General features: G+C 36.6%; 2 protein-coding genes across 21 annotated transcripts in view; both read right to left on the reverse strand.

The window, feature by feature from the left end:
* The window catches only part of LOC134527213 (serine/threonine-protein kinase dyf-5), a 407,519-nt gene that overhangs the window by 124,770 nt on the left and 263,497 nt on the right, over positions 1–19,252 (reverse strand). The gene's annotated exons all lie outside the window — the stretch shown is intronic.
* LOC134527217 (uncharacterized) lies at positions 10,753–18,791 on the reverse strand. Its single transcript, XM_063359707.1, has 2 exons — positions 11,786–18,791; positions 10,753–11,701 (listed from the first exon to the last, which is right to left on the reverse strand). Exon 1 carries the CDS (start codon positions 14,999–15,001, stop codon positions 14,054–14,056), a length of 948 nt encoding a protein of 315 aa, XP_063215777.1. The 5' UTR covers positions 15,002–18,791; the 3' UTR covers positions 10,753–11,701; positions 11,786–14,053.

Genomic DNA, 19,252 nt, shown 5'->3' on the forward strand with positions numbered 1-19,252 from the left:
TAAAGCAAGCCCCGAGATGTTGGAACAAAAATTTGAGAGAAGCTATTACCGTTGTCCAGAATGTTGCGAAAATTGTTTGAATATGTTTATTCAAAGTAATATTGTTAAAGGCAGAACCTAAAGTGGGAGTGTTGGAATTGATTAGTTTCTGCCATATCATAGATTAATTGTTGTTTGGTTGCAAATAGGCAGCACATTATTTGTTCCTGCATACTGTCATGCATATTATATTCTCTATGGAAGTTGTTACCTTTTTGCTAGATTGTTGTATCAAGAGAATATAATAAATGACCACGCAAATTACCTAAATGGATTATATATTATTTCTAACACATTTCAGAACCACCGGTAAGTTATAACAACAGAAAGGATATTTAGTAAGCTCAACCTTATCAAGACAGTGCTCAGGTCTTGTCTTGAATCACCAATGCTAAATGCTTTGTTGCATATCTCTTCTAGGAAGAATATGACAGAATTCCAGCCAACAGAAGAAATGAGGAATAGGGCAAAACATCTGAAAAGTGATATTTAAATACTGCCAGTGGTGAAGTGTAGGCTACGTGTGTGTGTGTGTGTGTGTGTGTGTGTGTGTGTGTGTGTGTAAATACTTGTATAAAGTGTTAAAAATTGAATTGTTTTGATTGAAGTATAGTTACATACATTATGATAGAGTAATTTTCATAAAAATTGCATATTTTTTTGTATTTTTTAATGTACAGGATATTTAATATTCAAAACAAGGATATTACAGTATATTTCACATTTCAATCAAGGATATTGTTTTCAAAGTGGTGGCAGCCCTGGGTTAAACTATTATGCAGATATGTACATTTATTGGGATAGAATACCCTCGTCATCTCCTAGGCGAAGTCTCTTGCGACCAGCAGATAAAGATGACTGTTCATACAGTTTAATAATTTTTTGCGATCTTTTATTATTGTTGACAGTGTAGTGGCAACCAAACCAAACGACCGTGCCACATCTGCAGTTTTCCTACCTTTGTCAACTTCTTTTAAAATTTCCACATTTTTCTTCAAAGTAAACTGCTTGCGTTTCTTTTTATCTTTTTGGCCATCCATTCTGATTAAAATATTCAATCAACAATATTGTTTTCCTCGTGCCACATCAAACGTAAACAAACCTCTCATCCATAGATAACCATAGCTCCGCACTAGTAGCGCGCGTCGCGAGCATGGCTGTGCCAGGCAACATTCCGACCTTCATGGCAAAACAATTAAAGCGTGTCGGCCATGTTGTGACACCAAATAGTAAAAAAAATAACATTATTGGATTTTCTATTTTGTATATAATTTAAAATATAATTTTTATTTAACGTTTGTATCTGCGGTAAGTTAAACTTTTAAAACGTGCTCTATAAATAACCAAAAGATGGCGCAGCTAAAAACAATTGTCTTCAAGAGGGGCGAGACAGCAATCGATTGTTTAGATTGTCTCGTGCACTAAGTGTGTATTCCATGCAGGAGGACGATGGCGCGTTATACTGTGCTATGATTCTATGAATCGTTGATACAATGTTTGTTTACAATTTATACTTGTTAACGATTCTTGAAAGCGATAAAAAAATAATCATAATGTACATTTATATTAAAGAACTCCTGCACAAAAAACAATTACGTAAAATTTTCCTGATAACTGGAAAATACTTAATGGTCGTTTGTATTGAAAGGTAGGATACGTTTTTAATGTTTAAGTGAAATATTTTTACATTGTTTTGAGCGGGAATTTAAAATCATACGTTAACTGAAAGATACGTTATTCTGAAGTACGTTGTAACGGAATTTCACTGTACTGCTAAAGAACGGCTAGAGCAACGTCAAATACAAGATCAGAAGATTCCGATTTCTGTGGTTCAAGATGTTGAAACAAGGTGTAACTCAAGAGTTTCACATGCTCAAGCGTCTATTGGAATTGAAGGAATACATAGCTGCAGAATTGGTGTCATCCAATTCAAGTGTTGATTGTCTCAGTGCACAAGAATGGACAACTGCAGAAGGAATGGTTAATGTCTTGAGGCCAATTGAGAAAGCCACCAATGATTTGAGTGAAAACAAATATGCAACACGATCTATGGCTATTCCATTCCTGCATTTTATTGAGTCCTTGTTGTTATAACTTACCGGTGGTTCTGAAATGTGTTAGAAATAATATATAATCCATTTAGGTAATTTGCGTGGTCATTTATTATATTCTCTTGATACAACAATCTAGCAAAAAGGTAACAACTTCCATAGAGAATATAATATGCATGACAGTATGCAGGAACAAATAATGTGCTGCCTATTTGCAACCAAACAACAATTAATCTATGATATGGCAGAAACTAATCAATTCCAACACTCCCACTTTAGGTTCTGCCTTTAACAATATTACTTTGAATAAACATATTCAAACAATTTTCGCAACATTCTGGACAACGGTAATAGCTTCTCTCAACTTCTTGAACCTCCTCTTCGGTAGTGGTTTTGTGAATACATCTGCTTCCTGATCTTCTGAATGTACATACTTCAGGTCTAGTTCCTTGTTTTTGAACTTCTCCAGTATGAACTTGTACTTAATGTCAATGTGTTTTGACCTTGCTTCAAAATTGCCATTCTTGATCCAGGCAATTGCACTCTGATTGTCCACATTTAAAGTTGGACTTTCAATTCTATGTCCAACTAGTTGTGTTACTAGTTTATTTAACCAAACTAAATTCGTGGTAGCATCATACTGTTCGATGGGCATATCATGAGCTGCTGCCAGCGATAGCATTACTCTCACTGAATCGTATTTGACAACTGGACTGAACGTTTCCTCATAGTCAACCCCAGCTCTCTGCTGATATCCTTTTACCACTAATCTCGCCTTGTACCGCAAAACTTGACCGTCTGGTTTATGCTTCAACCTGTAAACCCATCTATTATTTAAAATGTTAGCTTCCTTAGGTCGATCAACTAAGGTCCATGTATTATTCTTTCTAAGAGCTTCCATTTCCTCTTCCATAGCTTTCCTCCAGTTTACTTGGTCCTTGTGTTGTATTGCTTCTTGAAAGCATATAGGTTCCTGGCTTAATAGAAGATTTTGCTCCGGTTTCGTGCATTCGATGCACTCGTAATCAATATTTTTGTTGAAATTATTTGTGTCTAAACTGACACATTGCATGTGATACCATTTTTTGCAATTATCACATTGAACCCAATCAATAACTTCATCTTGTGGTCGTGTACAATCTGGTCTGCTACACTCATCACCTTCATCTGTTTCCAAATCTGACTCACTGAAAGCTCCATCTGCTCCATCAGCTCTAATCGTGTTCTCTTCATTAGTCGAGTCAAATCCGTTTTCACCTTCCAAGTGTCCAATATCTTCTGCTTCGTTCTTCTCGATAAACTCCTGGATCTTCTCAAATTCTTCCTGGACCACATGCATCGATGATGTGTTGTACAATTCTCCTTCATTAAATATTATTTCGCAATGTATCTCAACTTTGTTTCTTCCCGGAAACCAAACTCTGTAACCTTTGGTTGTATCGCTGTATCCAACCATGATACCTTCTTCAGCTTTCTTGTCCCATTTCTTTCTTTTTTGCTGAGGTATGTGTACCATTACTTTTGAACCAAACACTCTAAACCGATTCATATTTGTGCTTTTTCGAGACCAAACTTCGTATGGAGTCTTACTGTCAGTTGAACTCGCTCCTGTGTGATTTAACACATAGACAGCCGTATTGACTGCTTCAGCCCACAATAATTTTGGTAAATCCGCACTATAAATCAATGTTCTAGCTGCTTCTACAATTGTTCTGTTCTCTCTTTCAGCTCTACCATTCTGCTCTGGGGTGTATGGTACTGTCTTCTGGTGTTTGATACCCTCCTTGAACAAAACTTCTTTCAGTTGGCTATTCACAAACTCCAATCCATTATCCGTTCTTAGGACATTTACTTTTTTACCAGTTTCCTTTTCTATTCTCATCACGTAATTTTTAATGCATCCTGGTACCTCACTCTTGGTTTTAAGAAAGTAAACTTGGCGGTAATTAGAGAAATCATCTTTAATTAATAAAAAATACTTAGCGCCTCCTAGTGATTCTGTTTCCATAAACCCACATACATCTGCATGAACAACTTCTCCAATTTCAGTAGCACGGTTTAAACTCCTTCTGTATGGTTGACGATGCATTTTCCCAAGTACACATGCTTCACAGGGCTCTCTTACTCCTGATATTGGAATGTCCTTCATCTTGAGTATTTTGTAAACATGATCATAGCTTTGATGCACTAGCCTTTCATGCCACTGCTGTATACTTGTTGATTTGCTTGCTCCCACTACTGGGAATGCTTTCTGGTTTCTCTGGATAACTGGCTTGAATTTCATTATATACAGCTGATCTACTCGTTCTCCCACTGCGACAGTACTACCATTATGCATAAATTTACAACTGTTTTTGTCTGTAGCCATGTCATAACCCTTATCTAAAACTGCACTCAAGGAAAGCAGATTGAATTTTAATTTTGGAACATACAGTACCTGCTCTAAGTGCTTATCCACCCAATGTGATCCATTATATGCTTGAATGTTGATGAACCCTCTCGCAACTGCATCAATCGTTTTCCCGTCTCCTAGCTTAATAGGTATTTTGTTGTTTAGCCATACCAGTTCTGTGAACAATTCTTTGTTTCCACTCATATGACTTGTGGCTCCTGAGTCAAGACACCAGCTTTCTGTCATGATATTTGAATTTGATTCTGACAATAACATGACGTCGATGAGGGCTACTCCGGCCATTTCCTTCGTTGATGATTTAGAATTCGCGTTCTGGACAGAGTCTCTCTTCTTAATTCGACAATCACGTTCCCAGTGACCTTCTATTCCACAGTAATTACAAAATCCTTTACGTACCGGATACTTGTGTTTCTTACGCTGCTCTTTAGCGGCCAATGCTTCTCCTAAGTCAGCTGCCTCGTGGATACCCATTCGTGTCTCTTCCATGACCAATCTTGCTACCAGATTTGGCAAAGTCCGGTCAACTTTCGCTGTCGACTCCCAAGCTGTGACGAAGTGACTGAAATTTGACGGTAGCGTTAAAAGAATTTTAGTGATTACCTGATTGTCTGAAACATTCTCACCCAGTGCTCTCAGTCTATGTGCAAGGTCTTGCACCTTGGATACATGTGTCGTAATGTTGTCAGCACTGTCCTTCTTCATTGTGTACCACTGTTGGTTTAGCATGTGAATCCCTGTCTCTGTCTTGCTGTCGAAGACTTCATGAAGGCAATCCCACATCTGCTTGGCATTTTCACAGTTGATTATATGCAGCATGACCTCTTCTGTTAGACTCGATGTAATCAGAAACTGAGCTGTCGCTTCATGCTGCTCCCACTGTTTTAACTGAAGCTTGTAATTTTCCAGTTTATCTGATGTCAATTGAGCGTCTGCAGTTTTGTTTGGTTCCTGTGGCTTCTGATGATCATCAACTGTTACTCTCCAAATGTCTTTAGCCATGAGGGCAATTCTTACATGAAACTTCCATAACGCCCAATTTTCTAATCCACGCAATTTTATTACTCTAGTTGCTTCATGAACACTCTCCATTTTTCAAGACAATTGCACTTTCGCACGCTGGCTGGCCAATCTTGAAACTTGGTTTCACATACAACTTTACAGCAATATTATTTAACCCTATATTTCAACACTTACAGCCATCCACCTGGGCCCATAACCTGTTGTTATAACTTACCGGTGGTTCTGAAATGTGTTAGAAATAATATATAATCCATTTAGGTAATTTGTGTGGTCATTTATTATATTCTCTTGATACAACAATCTAGCAAAAAGGTAACAACTTCCATAGAGAATATAATATGCATGACAGTATGCAGGAACAAATAATGTGCTGCCTATTTGCAACCAAACAACAATTAATCTATGATATGGCAGAAACTAATCAATTCCAACAGTCCTCAATCGAAAAATCAATATTAAACAGTGTAAAGTGTAGTGTGCTTGCAAAAAACTTAATGAAGACTCTAAAGTTTAGATTTCCCTTCTACAAAGAAGACAAGGTAAATCTATTGTGTATGGTGTTGGACCCTCGTTTTAAAATGACTCTCCTAAATGTACCAGAGCAGAACACCGCCTTGATGCATTTTAAGAGTAGCCTGGGAGACATTTCCTCTGTAGTGGAAGAAACATCCGAGAAACGATGAAGAAAGTGCGAGTTGTGATGATTTGTCACTTTGGTCTGCAGTAATACACGTGAAGAAGCTATCTGAAAACTCAACTATTGATGATGAAATTTCTTCTTACTTGAATGAAGTACTTGTAAATAGAAAACAAGATGTGTGCTTCTGGTACAAAAGTGTTGGTTCTTTCAAATACCCTAATATTTCTAAATTGGCTGCTCAGTACCTTACTATTCCAGCTACATCTGTGCCAAGTGAGTGCTTGTTTTCGGCCGCAGGGAACACAGTCACAGCCAGGAGAACTCAACTTTCCCCTGAACATGTGAACCAGCTGTGTTTCTTACACAATAATTTCCAGTTTACAATTTTTTAAATGTTTACCTTAATTTATGTTTTGTTTGACATTGCTGATTAGTAGAGACCCCGAAAAATGGTGAAGTGCGAAATTCATGAAAATTTGATACTTTAAACGAATTTTGCGACTTTCCTTTGATTTTGACATAGTCGCGAAATTCACGAATTTTCGCGCGAAATTCACACTTTTTATCACAAAATAATGTCCTTATGTCGCAAATTCTATTTATTTACGCCGTCATAAACATAGGGGTTATATAAACATAGACTGAAAGACTAGTGCTGTGATATTATCTTAGTTTTGACACATCACTGAAATCCGCGTATTTTTATTACTCTGTTTACAAGCAGTAAATATTGCCATCGCAAATGAAAACAAAATGTAACAAAGTCAACAACCAATATGTGCGCACTACCAACATAACAAAATTGACTCCACAGTTTTCGTGTTTTGAATAAAGGTCGTTTCTGCTGCAAGGCGCACTGGTGTCGATTTTTCTAACCTAATTTAATCATATGGTAGTCATTTTTGCGTGCACATATCTATGAGTGTTTACAACTACCGTCCACATTTTATAAGTTTTTTTTTTGTGCGGGATAACCTCTATGCTCAACTTAAGAATCTTAACTTGCCTTTGCCAATGGCGTACCCCTCCTTGTTGTTTACGTCTACTTGTGAGGTCTGTATAGTGCTGTCCCATTTCCTATTAGAGAATGACATCCACATATGAGTTAATGGTAACGCCCTTGGGTCCCCTGTCCTTGGTGACCGGTGTATTATATTAACATTTGACCTTATTCCATGGCCTTCTTTCCATTGGTCGATGGGCCTCCACCGAGAAGATAGTTAGCAATGAATAGTTCCTGCTAGGTAATCCTACCATGCCCCTCCGCCTACGTGCGCTCCGCCCGGTATATATTTCAGTTGGATAACGCCGGTATTGATCTCTAGAAGAGGCGGTTTTTTGCAGCGAGATATTGAAGACATCTGGTTGTGAGGGACCATAAGCCGTGTTGACCACGTGCGAGTATAGTTCTGGTTGTGGGCGAAAGCCGTTAACCAACAAAACAAAAAAAAAATTTAAGTTTTGTGATACAATTGAATTTGTGGCTAAGATGCCGAAAACTTAGACAATGTTTGATCGCGAAAGAGAGATGAAATCGGATGATTTTATATTTTTGATCAGCGGGACAAAATTATGATGTGCAAGTTCTGCAACGTGCGGGTTGATTGGACGCGCAATGACACGTGCAAAAAGCATGTGGCAAATGACACACACAAAACAAAACACAAAAAGACAATTATTTTGTCAAGCATTCAACCGTGTCTAAACAAATCTCGATAGGCGACAGCGTGAATAAAGCAAACAAGCTTGAAAGTGCAGAAAACCAGAATTTTTTTTCTGATTTTGTTAATATGATGCTGTAAGTTAACATTCCTTTTGAAAAAGCTGATCATCCAGCTGAGGGAATGGTGTAACACCCATGTTGAAGGTTAGCCTTATTTATTTAGAAATGTTTTCCCCCCTCTAAAAAAAGTTCATAAGCATATGTAGACCTACAATATTATTGATTAACTTACCTTTACGCCGAACTTACCTTTACTTCAAATAAATATGCAAGTACCTCAGATTAACAAACACATAAATAGGATGGATTGCATTGTGAAATGGTGAGCACACCACACAAATTTTTGACTGATTGAATCCAGCAGTACCTAATCTAGAAAAGGTTAGGTTAGGTTTGGCTAAGAATTGTTTTGAGTAAATTAGCCCATTAATATTTTCAGCGATAACCTTATAAATGCTACCTATTTATAAGTATAGTGTAAGTTATGTATACATTTTAGGTGCAGGGGATTTGCCATCATCAGCCAACACTCTTAGAGAAACTTATGTCCTAAAAATTGGCCAGGCAAATAAGGAAGCAGTAAGGCTATGAGGGTTTTTTTACACTGCCAATGGCATAATTTTTTCACAATTTTTTGGGGTCTCTACTGATTGCTTATTTTTACACCGATTTTTTGCACCGCTTGCTTTATTTTTACACCGCTTTTTTGCACCGCTTTTGTCATTTTTTTTTACCGAAATGAGCCAGTTTTATTTACCATTTTCTGGGGTCCCTACTGATTAGTTTATGTAGGCCTACTTGTGCAGATTAGTGTTTTAGTAAGTTATGTGTTTGTTATATTAGTTGTGGTGGCTGCAAGTCCTAGAAAGGCAAGGCAGTGATGTATGTTTGTTTGTTTTATATAAATAAATATTCTTGTTTTATTGGCATGATTTTACATTTACTAATGCAACTTCATAAAAATAAACCTGTCATCTGCTTAGCTGACTTTATTAAACTATGTAAAACTCAAGCACTGGTTTGGATCAGGGCAAAAAATTAAGAACTTTTTAATTTTCATAATGTTTGTTTATGAATTTGAGTAGTCGAAACTTGAAGGCAATGTGTGCTAAAACAGAACAGATGATAGGATAATTAGAAAAGCCTAATTTTAAATCTGAAACAAGTCATGTAGCTTTAGTGCATCTCAACCTTAAACTGGAGTAACACAAGCATTTTATTGGTTCGTCATCTGTAGAAAATTTTAAATGACATTTGAGGTTATATTGTATCCTACTAGCATGTCATCAAACATGAGTTTATGAACTTGTCATGGGCCATTCTCCCATAAGTGTAAATTTTAGCTGTATAAAATTTTTATATATAAAAGTCGTTTTTTATGCTGGTTTTGATTATATCTTAACTCGTTATATATTGCAAAATAGGAGCCAGCACTGGACGCAAACTTTAAAGTTAAATTAATTTTTAACAGCAGTTTGAATACAATAAAAAAATTATAATATGTCACTACTGTCCCTTCAAGTAGGCCTCATAAATATAACTGTAAATAGTTATTTGCTGCTACATATGTAGCATTGTGTCTTAATATATTAATATATAATTTAATTAGAAATAGATAAGTTATACAGAATAAGTGCAGAGATTAACATTTAAAAAAATAGCCATTCGAAAGTAATAACAAAAACTTGATAAATTTATGTTACACGGTATTTCTTAATTTATCAAGGTCCAAAAACAAAGTAAAGTACCACTTATGCTGTTCAATAAAACACAATAAGCTACTGGTTATCCCAGTATTAAAAAAAACTGTGTGCAGTTAAAATGTACAATATTACGCTCCTGTACAATAAGAATCAACTTATGAATGAGCTAAAACATGTTGCAATTTTCTGTCTATTTCAACATCACTTGCGATTAGAGCTGGGCCGATGCCGATCCCCGATCGTAATAATCGGCCGATTTTGTTAATTTTGCCGATCATAATGATCGGCAAAACGTAGCCGATTATTTGAGCCGATCATTGGTCTCCTACTGCAAACTTATAACATTGAATAATTACCTATACCTAACAACTTTCCATGTTTGTTTACAGTACTTTTCGGGAAGAAAATTTGATTACTCATCGAAAAATAATAGGATTTAATAATTTAAAACTAACCACACACAAAAAAAATATACCAATAAAGTAAACAAATACCGTAAGTTTTATAAACATTGAACAGTTACATACCTAAGTATCAATTTCCACGTATATTTACGGTACTTTCGGTAAAATAATTTTCCATTATACTATTTGTAAAGTTATTTATCATTTACGAACCGAAAACTATGTATTTGTTTACCATTTACGTTTAATATTACCGGAATGGCGAGTGGCGACTGTTGTTTAGGTTGGTTATATGACTCCAGAGATTAGAGTGACGCGCGTCGCACGACGGAATTCGTACGGATTAATGGCGCTAGTAGTCTCGTGGTTAGTAAACAACTACTCTTCGGGAATTCATCTATTTAGTTTTTTCTCACTAAATATGGCCTATTGAAAGTTTTGTTTAGCGAAATTAATATTCTTATACTGTTTAGCGGGAAATAGAGCTTAACTTTTTTTTGTATAAAAACCTGGTTGATGAAGAGTTTTGTTTCCCACAGTAGAACCTCGTTAATCTGTGACGCGCTAATACGGGAATCGGATAATCCGGGACGATTTAAAAGTGCAGGAAAAAAAAAGAGAAGCTAAAATTGTCAGCGCTTAAAATTAACGTCACGCTGGCCGGCGGCCGGCAAACTGCAAGCCATCGCGTGGGCCGCCAAACTCTGCAACGCTGTTTGTACCGACCCTTTGAGTCGCCCCCCCCCCCCCCCCCCCTTTTCAGCTGTCACATTTGTCACTCTTTAAACTTGAGGGGGATGTTCTGACTTCTGCTTCCCGTCTCCCGTTTGTTTGAATGTTGTTTGATGTGCTGCTGAGTTACTTTCCACCCGCCAACGCACGGCAGGCGCCTGGCGAGTGACGTGTCTGGCTGGCATTCGGCTGGTCGAAGGGGTGGAGGGGGGTGGGGAGCTACCCAAAATTTATGTGTACAAGGTCAGCATGATCTTATCTTTCTCTCTTCGGCTGTTGTAAATGACCGTGAACTAATGGCTATGCAGTGCCGTATTTTTTTAAGCCGAGACAACAATTCGAAGGCGGCCCTTACCGTTAACAGATTATCCGGGTTTATTTATTTTTTTTTTTTTACAGAATTTCAATTATCCGGGCATCGGCGGGTCCCAATGAACACGAATAATGGGGAGTTTACTATTTTTATCCATCTGCTGCCAAGGCGCAGTAAGCCTCGGGAGATGTTACGTCACATGACCTTGGTCTTAACCCAGCTGCACGCTGGTGTCTGAGAAGCTTGACAAGACCTTCCGGGCTTACCTGTATAATCGCTAGTCCGTGAAATTTATTATGTCGTGATTTTTAAGTAATCATGTCAATGAAAAGTAGTTTTGTCTGGGAATATTTCACCGTTTATAGTGATCCGTCAAAAGCAACGTGTAATCAGAGGTACTTGAAAGGCTCTAATCGGCTCAGAAGATCGGCAAGATCGGCAGCAGATGATCGGCATGATCTGCAAAATAGGTGATCGGCCCAGCTCTACTTGCGATTGTAAAATGTCTTGAAGACACAGGGCACGGTGCAGCTTCAATCAAACACAAGATTTCATCTTCAGGCACTACATGACTGTCTTGTTTGGTAGGCGAATAAAACCGCTTTCCAGCTCGGGACATGAAAGTGATCGTCACCATGTTGCCATCAACATCTTCAACTAAGCCTGTAAAACCCAATCAACTTTTGTAAAATTATTTATGTTTGACTAATAAAATTAATTAATTATTTCTTACTTAGCTGAACTTACCTGGATACCACTGTTCATCATAAATAACTGCAACCCATTTTCCAACAAGTGATGTTTTACTGTAATTTCTTTTAGATTTATTTACAAGTGTTGATCCATTGCAGTCATTGTCTAAATGCAGAAAATTGAGGAAAATAACTCAATGCAGATACATAGATTATGTGATGCAAATCAAGTAAATTGTGTACTGTGTCTCTCATTTAAACTACAGAACAACAATCTCAATAAGAGAACTGTTTAATAGTAACCAGGAAGTTGTTAAAAACAAATGTAATATGAACAGAACATAACTACTTACATGGAGAATAACATTACATATAATTAGGGGTGTGCGGGATCCCGACGCTTCGGGAAAAAAGTCGGGAAAATAGGCTTCACCAAATGCCGAATTTTTCGGGAAATTGTTTAAAAATTTACAAAAGTTTACTAATCATGTGAAAATGTTTTCTATCAATTCAAACTGTTTTTACAACAATATTTTTTATGGAATCGTACATTTTTGAAGAGTTTCCGTACTATTTAAACGCAAAACATCTTTTAAACGTATGCCGATCATAGCGACAGCTGTGGTGTGCAGTGAATTATGATAATTGTTTACACATATCTAATTGGAATATAAAAAACGTACATGGAGTACCTTAAATATTGTATGCATTCATAAATATATTTCTTCAAGGGTACAAATTTGCAAGATACGTGAATAGTCAGTTATATAACGTTATTGCCGTCACCATCGAATACTTAACCTAAAACCACTGTGTCCTTAGACACAAACAAAACACATGCGCAATCCAACCTTTTCGCCAAAGATATAAGAAATACTAGACGCGTTACATAACGAAGCGTAACCGTTCTCATTACTTGATAGCAGTGGCGATGTAGAGAACTGTATTGGCACATTTATAAAATATGAAATCACGTAGTTTTACACCACTGCTCACGAGTATCTAAACATCTATGATTTTACTTTGGGAGAAAAAAAAATAGTTGTTTACTGTTTAGTTTGGCGGGCTTTGTCGGTTGATGTTACGTTATTAAGGCTTGTTTGTGCAAAGTATCTGTTCCTATTTTCGATGCCGTTGTATATTAAAACAAACTAGCCGCCTACAAATAATGGAGGTCGCAACCGATCAGCTTGTTACTTGTAAAACTAAAAGTGTTTGGAAGTATTTTGAACGTCTGACAGACAGTAAATCCCTGACAAAGTGTGTCTCGTGTGAAAAATTTCTAAGATGCAAGCATGGTAGCACGTCTGGATTACTAAGACATCTCAATAAACATCCCTCTATAAAAAAAGAATTTGAGGATGCTAAAAAATATGAAGTCGCCACTGAAAAAAGGGCAAGTGAAGCAGACAAAAGAAATAGCAGCAAAAAAAAACAACTAACTTTGCAAGAAATGTTTAAATGGCCATCTTCTCATATTAGAATTAAAAAATTGCTTTTTCTTTAATTTTCCTGATCCCGTCCCGTTTCCCACGGGAATAATTTATTTTTTCCCAAAAATTTCCCGCAGTACAAAAACCTATTCCCGCACACCCCTACATATAATGCTTTGTAAAAGGATACTTGCAACCAAAGAGTGATGAAGTAAATCTACAGATGAGGGATTTAAGCTAAAATGTTTGCATTCTTTGTTGGTAGCGCACATGAAACAACTCAAGTATCGTATCTGTAGCTTTGAAGGATCATTTTTATTCCATGTAACTTGGTGTAGTTTCATTGTATTAGGTACTGGAATACAAGAACTACTCAGTTTTATTTCATCAACATTTGTTATATCTGTTTCTTCTACTTCAAAAAGTTTGATATTAAGATTGCAATTTGATAATGTTTGCAACAATCTTTTAGCATCTATTATGTCTGTTCCATATGCTACGGCCTGATCTGCTGTGTTCTTTAAAACTCCCCCTATTCCATCTGCTGGACCCTTTCCATGTCCACTTTCAGTAAAGTTCCATGTAACATTTTCTAGTTGGAATTTGCGTGCAAAATAAGTCAGAAGAAAAAAATTAGTTCTGTTCCTATATTGAGTTGTTGGCCCATCACTTTGAAAGTGTACTGTGTTGACATCTGGAAACTCATCTTGAACAACCTGTAGTATCCTATGCACATGGGCCCATACGGCACAGGCATCATGCCTCAAACACTCGGATATTGTACAAAAAGACATCACAGAATAACCATCTTGGTTTTGTGTAACTACATTACTGGTTTCTTTAACTTCCTTGTGAAAGTAAATTACACCTGTGTGTAGTGTAACCTGATCTTAAGAGGCTCCAAAATGTGCACTCTGAACTTCTTCATTACACTTGCAAACGTAATTTTCCGAAAACTCAATGACAACAAGAATTTCATTTGCATTAAGTGATGTTTTAAGCTTCTTAAGTGTAGAAAATTGATGCCACCAATTGAATGTGTGCTTTAGAAAACTTGCTAAGTTTTCTTGAGCTTTTGCAATGAGCTGTTGGATGTCACAAACAATTTTTTTTTTCTTTGTTAATTTAACGTTTATAGTTTTCCCATTTTTGTCAATTCGTTCTTCGGTTTTTGGAGTCCATTGATAATAAAATGTCTGTTCCGACAGTTTGCTTTCTACTGTTTCTATGGGCAAAGCCTTATTTTCACAACGACTGCATTCTCGGTACATACATTCTTTGGAAAGTTTACTACAACAAACAATGTTGCTCACGTCACTGACATTTTTGACTTTCAGCAGTTTATGATAGTGTAGCTTATCTATCAAAAATTGGTAGTTTGCATGTTTTGTGCATAAACAAGTATCCCTGTCGGACACTTGAGGATGAACAACCCAAAACGGTTTCAGTTTACAGAAGGTTGCATATGATATGCTAATGTTGTTTGGTTTAGTTTGATTAAATTTCCTATGTAAATTTTTCAATGAATCTAGAAGAACTCTTTTTTTCTTTTTGGTTTTGTTCTTTGTGACAAACTCCTTTTTACCAGGTGTCATAGAGCTGTTGACATCTTCCTCATAAAATCTACAAACCATATATTTTGTTTGTTGCGACATTGCATTTTGTTTTTGTTTTCTTTTGACAGGTTGTCTTCCTATATGAAGTCTCTGTCGAACACTGAGAAATCCTGTTTCGTGTAAAAGTCTGTATTTTTTTATAATTTTACCAGAAACAATATTTGTGAGGCGTCTCTTATCTTTCTCTGTAGAATGTTTTGCAGTGTTGGATAGCTCAGACATAAGTACTTCACCAAAAAGCAGTTTTTTTTAATGTCTTTCTGGGTGCCTGATTTTAGCATTTTCTACACTTTAGAATTTGGTGATGGAGAACCCATTGTATTATTTTGTACCTTGATTCTTTGAAGTCGTTTCTTTAGTTTCTCTGCCTTCCTCATGTATTTATCAACATCTTTCTCACTTCTTTTAAGAGCTCGATACACTGCACTTCTATTCTTCCTTACTTTTTTCCTGCCCGATTGCCTTCTCTTGTTGGGAATTGTTCTGTCTTGAATTGGTGGTGGTGTTAGTGACGAAGTCTCTAGAAAAGCTACCACTTCATCATGAGCTTTCTTAGTTTGTCTGCTTTTTCTTTGCCTTTCTCTCCAGTCTTTCCTCCTTTGTCGCTTCTCTCTAGGCGATAAATCTGTGATTAACATTATTTTGCCTTTCTGCTTTCTTGTCTGGTAAATATCTCTCTCTCTCTCTTTGTCTAAATCTTTCTCTTGCCTCAGGATCCTGTTTCATTCTTTCCCTTTGCTTTCTTTTTTTCTCCAGTTCTTTCAAACATTTTTCTTCTGTTGTTATCTTCTTACTTTTTTTGCAGATGATATCTTGTTGCATAACACTTTTGTACTATGGCACAATGGCACATCAGAAGTAGGCCTAATGTCATTGTTTATGGTATCTGATTGCACTTTTGCTTTCCCTTTTTTTACTTGCTGATTAGATGTGATCCCCAAACTTGTTGAAGGTGCATTATAGTTAGGGCCTGGAAAATTTCGGTGTTTTCAGTATGCAAAAAGCGGTGGTTTAAAGTTGGTATTTTCTAGGGTTGTGCGAATGTTCGGTATACCGATACCGAAATCGAAATTTTGCTACTTTCATTTTCGATTTCGGTAAGAATTTCATCTGTCGAAGTTCGTTTTTAGCGAAATATTTCGAGCCAAACGAAAGTTCAATAGCTTACCGAAGTTCGTTTGTTCTAGTTGAAAAAGAAATCGTAATTTAATAAAAATGTACAGTATAATACCGGTACAATAACGTTCCTTATTATAAAGTATATTTCACTTAACGAATTTTTTTTAAGTCCCCGCCAAAAATCGTATCTTCGCCATGCAAAACGGTTTCAGTTTAAAGTATCATTTTCACTATAACGTATAAATTCTACTAGTAGCGTGGCATTACTACACCAAAATTTACTTATACTGGTAAATAAATTTCCAGCTAAATGATTAATGTAGTAGAACAAAGATACACAAATACCAACGCAACGTATTTTCTAACCTCTAAATTCTCAAAACAAAGTTAACAAACAGTTGCGCGCACAACCATAGATTATACCGTACGTAGTATGCGACGTGAGCAACACAACACCATTCGATACATCGAAAGACGGAGGTTTGAGAGAAGTATTAATTATTTAGACAAAAGTGTTACGCTACGCTAAAAATACTGTTTGATGTCTGTGCCGGGATTGTTTATTGTTATTGTTGAGTTTATTTTCAGGTTACGTTATTTAAACACCGCATTGTATTTGTGCTACAATATGAATGATCCTGGAGATAAAAAGAAACGAAAGCAATTCACGCTTAAGGAAAAAGTGGATATACTCAGAGAACTAGACACGGGGAAAAAAGCAAGTCGCAGTTGCGAATACATATGGCATTGCGGCTCTCCTGTAGCTATTTTTTTATATATTTTTTTCTCTTTGTAAAGATATGTATGCATGTTTCAGTGCTAAGTACAAAAACTTGAGGTACCTGTAAGTACTTAGCACTGAGATTCTACTGTAATGTCTTTATGTGATTTGCTTGTTATTACTAATAATGTAATAACATATGCAAATCATATAAAGACATTAATTAGAAAAAAGATTTCCATTAAGATTAATTTACGTGGTGATGAAAAAAACTCACGTTAATGAAAATACGGTAAAATCATAATTTGAACAAACATGGCAGATAAAGTAAACAAAATTCAACCGTGATTACAGTAGGCCTAGGTATCAAAACAAAATCATGCAATATTTGAAAAATTACCTGATTCATTTGCTTTCAAAAAGTAGTGTAGGTACTATATTCGTAAAACATACATTCCAGAACTGTTAGTACACTATTTAGTATTTACCGTATACACATAAACAAAGAACGTACCTACTTTTATTCGCGCACAGCCAAACAAAAACATTGTCGTCTGCTTTATTTAAATTTTACATACTCTGACTGGCATATAAAATCCTCATAATATACAGCCAATTAGACAAAAAGGTCAACAAGTCACTGCATGTAATGACCACTTGGCAGCAACCATTTGTTATGTTTTGTTTTGACCATGTCCATTGCCTAGTTTACAGCTTCCTGAGCTAGCCATGTGTGACAGTGGTGCAATATGGCGGCCGTTCCGCAGTATTCACGTATTTTTTCATCAGTACCATGCACGTGATAAATATATTATCATAGACTGCGAAATTACGACTGTAAAGGAAATAGTCTGTGCGCTGAAAGATCTGGATTGATTCTTGAAATTTACGAGTGACATGGGGCTGTGTTGTGTGGTCTAGGGCGGATGTTGATTTTATTAAATAGTAATATTTATATATACATCAAAAGGTACCAAAATGATTTATGTAATAGAATTTATTACTGAAGAGCAAATTTTGGGGCACTTTTTTTCTTTGTTAATTAAAAAATTTTGCTTAACTTTCGTTAAGAATATATTTATCTCATAGAAAAATTCATTTTCGTTTCACTTTCGCGAAACTTGATAAATTTTCTTTCACTTTCATTTCGTGTGGATAAAGTCACTTTCGCACATTCCTAGTATTTTCGTTATGCAATGGAAATTTTACCGATATTTTAAATGTTGACTAAATTGTGCAGTTAAGGAATATAATAGTTAACATATTTAATAAACAATCCATGTATACTAAGAATAGACTAATATGCATAATAACAGCCAATTAAATCTAAAACAGTTACACAAAACAGACACGTTGCTATAGATGTTTGCAACTACAAATTTTCTTTTTTTTTCGGCTGCCAATGCCACATGCTTAGCCGACTTTAGGTGTTTGTCAATGGAATATTTTCTTTCCCATGAAACTTAGTCTATGGTGTAAAAAAGACAACTTTTTAAATTCATATTACACCTCGGACTCGCATACCCCGAACAATGGGTTCCGATAAATACTCACGCTAAGTGAATTCGCGTCACGCGAATTCGGCTATGCTAGCCAGCTGGTGGTTATTTTCGTTCTACGTGTCGAAGGAACTTGTGTGGATCAGGTAGAAAACATTCGGCTATAAACGCAAGATATAAGAGCAATGCTATCCTGAAATGCTGTGACATGTTTTTGGAGTAGATAATCACAGCGACAGACCGACAGGATGCGCTCCCGCCCTGCCGTCAGCGATGTTTATTTTGACAGCTCAAGCAATTATCTTTCCCACGTCCCTTCACAGCGTAAAAAAAAAAGGAAAAAAAGCACGTTGGAATGCAGATGGAAAAGTAACTATGCAGTAAAATAAATATATTTACGGCCCTGCTAAATTTTTTTATTCAATAAAATTCGAGGTATTAGTGATTTTTCAGCACATACTGCTGTGTGACTAATAAACAAATTGTATCATAATAACTTAAACTTATAAAGTATTTATTAACGGCGAAGGAAAGTCGTATAAGCCCATAAAAATATTTATTTTACCGAGAATTGACTATACAACCTGGCTTTTGTCGCACGCAGTGTGGGAGGGGGGGGAGGAGGATGCTGACAGTTTCTCACGCAGAAGGTTGAAATAAGGGAGGGAATGTGTTGAAATATTAGTTGGGAAAGTGAAGGGGGGGGGGGGGGGGGGGGGTGGGAGTGTTTTTACATGGTTTGTGGCTCTGGGAGTGGCCAGAAGAGTTTCTTACGCTCTCGCAGAAGCTACCACAGCGGCTTTTCTTGCCGGAGGGTAAGATAACATGACAGCTGAGACGGCTTTTCGTGAGATAGTGGACGCGCCGAGCTCGGCTAGACACTGCCACGTGAACAGTCTAGAGGGGTGGTATCTATTTTTAGCCGTCGTTTGTATGCCTGCCTGCTTACAGTACAGCTCTCGCCAAGATAAACGTGAACACACAGTGCCCAACCAAGTGTAACAGACTTGTTTTTCAGCCGATTTTAATCAAATTTTTTACTTTCTCTGCTCAAATTTTTCACGGTTTCTCAAAAAACGGTCGTATAAACGGAATGGACGCATCAGAGGGGGTCGCATCGGCGGGATTGTACTG

Source organism: Bacillus rossius, chromosome 1 (genome assembly GCF_032445375.1).
Source record: "Bacillus rossius redtenbacheri isolate Brsri chromosome 1, Brsri_v3, whole genome shotgun sequence".
Taxonomy (NCBI): domain Eukaryota; kingdom Metazoa; phylum Arthropoda; class Insecta; order Phasmatodea; family Bacillidae; genus Bacillus; species Bacillus rossius.

What these genes read in the sequence shown, in the direction of transcription:
- LOC134527217 (XM_063359707.1), bottom strand. Translation starts at nt 15,001, where the DNA reads ATGTCTGAGCTATCCAACACTGCAAAACATTCTACAGAGAAAGATAAG.